Genomic DNA, 2757 nt, shown 5'->3' with positions numbered 1-2757 from the left:
GAGAGACAGATATATCTTTATAATATATTTTAAATATACAATTCACAACTTCGCTTATCGGCGTAATTGCCGATTGCTTATAATAATATAAGAGCAAAATTATCGACGAGAAATTTTTCAAATATTCCCTGACTTCCAATAAAATTCCATGAGAATTCCCTGATTTTTCATAAAAGAAATCCTTGAAAATTCCAGGTTTTGCTTTTTCCACAAAAAAAATTCTTGGAAATTCCAGATTTTCCATGTTTTTCAAGGGAGTAGACACCCTGTTATATTAAAAATTATCAATACATGAAGAGTTTACAATGACTGTAAGTTTTTATGTTTTTACAATGATTGGGGATTTCTATTTTTGATATATAGCCATTATCGTACCTGGCTACTAGTATGAGGGCTGATGGAAGAACCGATGTCAAGCTTTTCCATGACAGATCCAGATATACTGGCAAATTGTTCCCTTTGATAGTTAAACTGTAGTGATAATGTAACACATTCCAAATTTAAAATATTACAACAAATACAAGCTCGCAAGCAAAGCGGGACGCCATATCGCGCGTATCAGTATACGTTATTTGTCAGTTGTCGGGTGTGACAGCTCGCGAAACTCTGCGCCGCGGCGGAGAAAGTTTCTGTTTGGCGCAACAAATAAATTCAGCGACGAAGACGCGAAAAAACACACGCACGCACGCCAGATGCACTTCTACATTCATTTCTATCACTCGCATTCCGCCGCCTATTGTTCAAAGATTTCTATTGTTTTGTTTACAAGGGTATATATAAAAAAAAAAAAAAAAAAAAAAAAAAAAATGCACAAAACTGGATTCTTATTCTTATTATATAATATAAAAGTTTGTGTAAAGTGTCAAATTTGCAATGCAGAAATGAAATAAATGACATTAATCGTTTTACAATATGCACGATACACATTCTTACATCTTACATCTATTATCAACTTATGCTCTTACTTAAATAATAATTTTGTAATAATTATAGTTAACTGAATTAATTCTATATTAAATTGTTACTTCAGAATGTTGAGCTGGTTCTGTACACATGACAGGTAGAGCCGTAAGCAAGGTATGTATATCCGCTGTACGAAAACTTTCCATATCAATTTCTGCCAGATTAGCATCCAAATTACGAGCAAGATCATCATAATAACCTAGATCCTTGGAGGAATAGGACACAGAAAGTGATGAAATAACACTAGGATGGATATGTAGTCCTCCATCTCTATATCTATAAATTATATAAATAAATAAATAAATAAATATATATATATATATATATATATATATTTAAGGATACAGTAATATCAAGATAGATACAAGAGTGCTAAATTAATTACCCATAATCGATAAACCATTGATATTCAACATTGTCCTGAACAAATTCCGAGCCAACCAAATCCTGCTGGATGGAATCAGTCGCTGGATTAGAGTTACAATCAGATCCTGGAGTTTGTGGCTCTTCCATTACTGCTATGCCTTCTTGTGCAACTGGGAAAAGAAAAACTGGGCTATCATGTATATCTTAAGAAAAATATGTATTTATATAATCATACACGCATGAACAAGTGTAAAAATAAATATAGCATTTTTATATTCGTGTAATAAAATATCAAATGTCAAATAAAATATCATAATGATGTAGTTAATAAATATGCATAATGTAGTTTTCATTTGCTATATAAAATGTTTGATTGAATTGGCAAAATATAAAGCGACATTCGTCAAATGTGCGAGAAAAGTCCGTTTAAGGAATGACTTACGAAGAATTGTTTATATTACAGTTTTCATCAACAACATAATAATGCGACGAAAACTTGTCGAAGAACCCGCATCGTAACAAATCTCGGCAACTCGTTTCGTATCATAAAAGTTGAAGAAAAATACCCCAAATAGCCCATCACAATTTCGTAATACTCTCACGAAATGCTTGTCTGTTTTTCTTTCTTTTTTTTCTCTCTTATCAGAGTTAGATTCCAAAACGGTGTGAAATTTCCTCTCCGAGGAAAATTTTACTCGGTCGCCGGCCTGGAATCAATCAGAAACGCTCAAAAAAGTTTCGGAACGGTCATCGAGTAAAATTTTCTTCGGAGAGGACATTTTTTGAAACGTAACCCAATTTCTTCTTCTTCTTCTTCTTCTTCTTCTTCTTCCTTTTTTTTATGGTCATATTCGATCCAAGCGGGAGATTAACCCAATTTCGAAAGAGTACAAGTACAATTTTACTTAACGTTCGTCGACGTTGTCCGACGGATGCGGTGATTGGCTATCAGATAGAGAATTCTTAGAATCTCTACAGAGACTCTAGAAATTATCTTTCGATAGCCAATCACCGCATTCGTCAATGTCGACAAACTTCAAATAAAATCGCACCCGAAGTTCATTATTGTATTCGTCATTCGACGAGCTTTGTCGGATACCTATATCGATTGACTGTCATAGGATGTTTTCCAGCAAGGTACACAGATGACACAGTGTAACACACAGTATCACACGATTGGCTATCAAATACAGAATTTTAAATTTCTTCATCTGATAGCCAATCATGTGGTATTGTGTGTTACACTATGTCATCTGTGTACCTTGCTGGAAAACACCCATAGCAAGAAACTTTCGAAATCTTAGAAATTCTCTATTCAATAACCAATAAGTTATTTCCCGCACAGTGCGGGAAAAAATATAATTTACAATTCCAACAGAATAATTTAAGATTAAATTACACAGACACATACATAAATATATATATATA

At 33.3% G+C, this 2757-nt stretch overlaps 1 protein-coding gene across 6 annotated transcripts in view; it reads right to left on the bottom strand.

Annotated features, from left to right (window-relative positions):
- Positions 1–2757, bottom strand: part of LOC115236435 — a 12561-nt gene that overhangs the window by 6792 nt on the left and 3012 nt on the right. For 3 of the 6 annotated variants that reach the window (XM_029808892.1, XM_029808891.1, XM_029808889.1), the window contains 3 exons: positions 1349–1499; positions 1026–1239; positions 376–471 (listed from right to left, as the gene is read on the bottom strand). In XM_029808892.1, the coding sequence (XP_029664752.1) occupies positions 376–471; positions 1026–1239; positions 1349–1476 (438 nt within the window). In that variant the 5' untranslated portion in view covers positions 1477–1499. Of the gene's footprint in view, positions 1–375; positions 472–1025; positions 1240–1348; positions 1500–1771; positions 2426–2757 lie in introns of those variants that run through there. The other 3 variants (XM_029808893.1, XM_029808894.1, XM_029808890.1) reach the window with 3 other exon arrangements.

This window comes from Formica exsecta, unplaced genomic scaffold, assembly GCF_003651465.1.
Source record: "Formica exsecta isolate Colony F162 unplaced genomic scaffold, ASM365146v1 scaffold247, whole genome shotgun sequence".
In the NCBI taxonomy this organism is placed as follows: Eukaryota; Metazoa; Arthropoda; class Insecta; order Hymenoptera; family Formicidae; genus Formica; species Formica exsecta.
The sequence above is the reverse complement of the archived record's forward strand: the minus strand, read 5'-3'. Positions and strand labels throughout refer to the sequence as shown.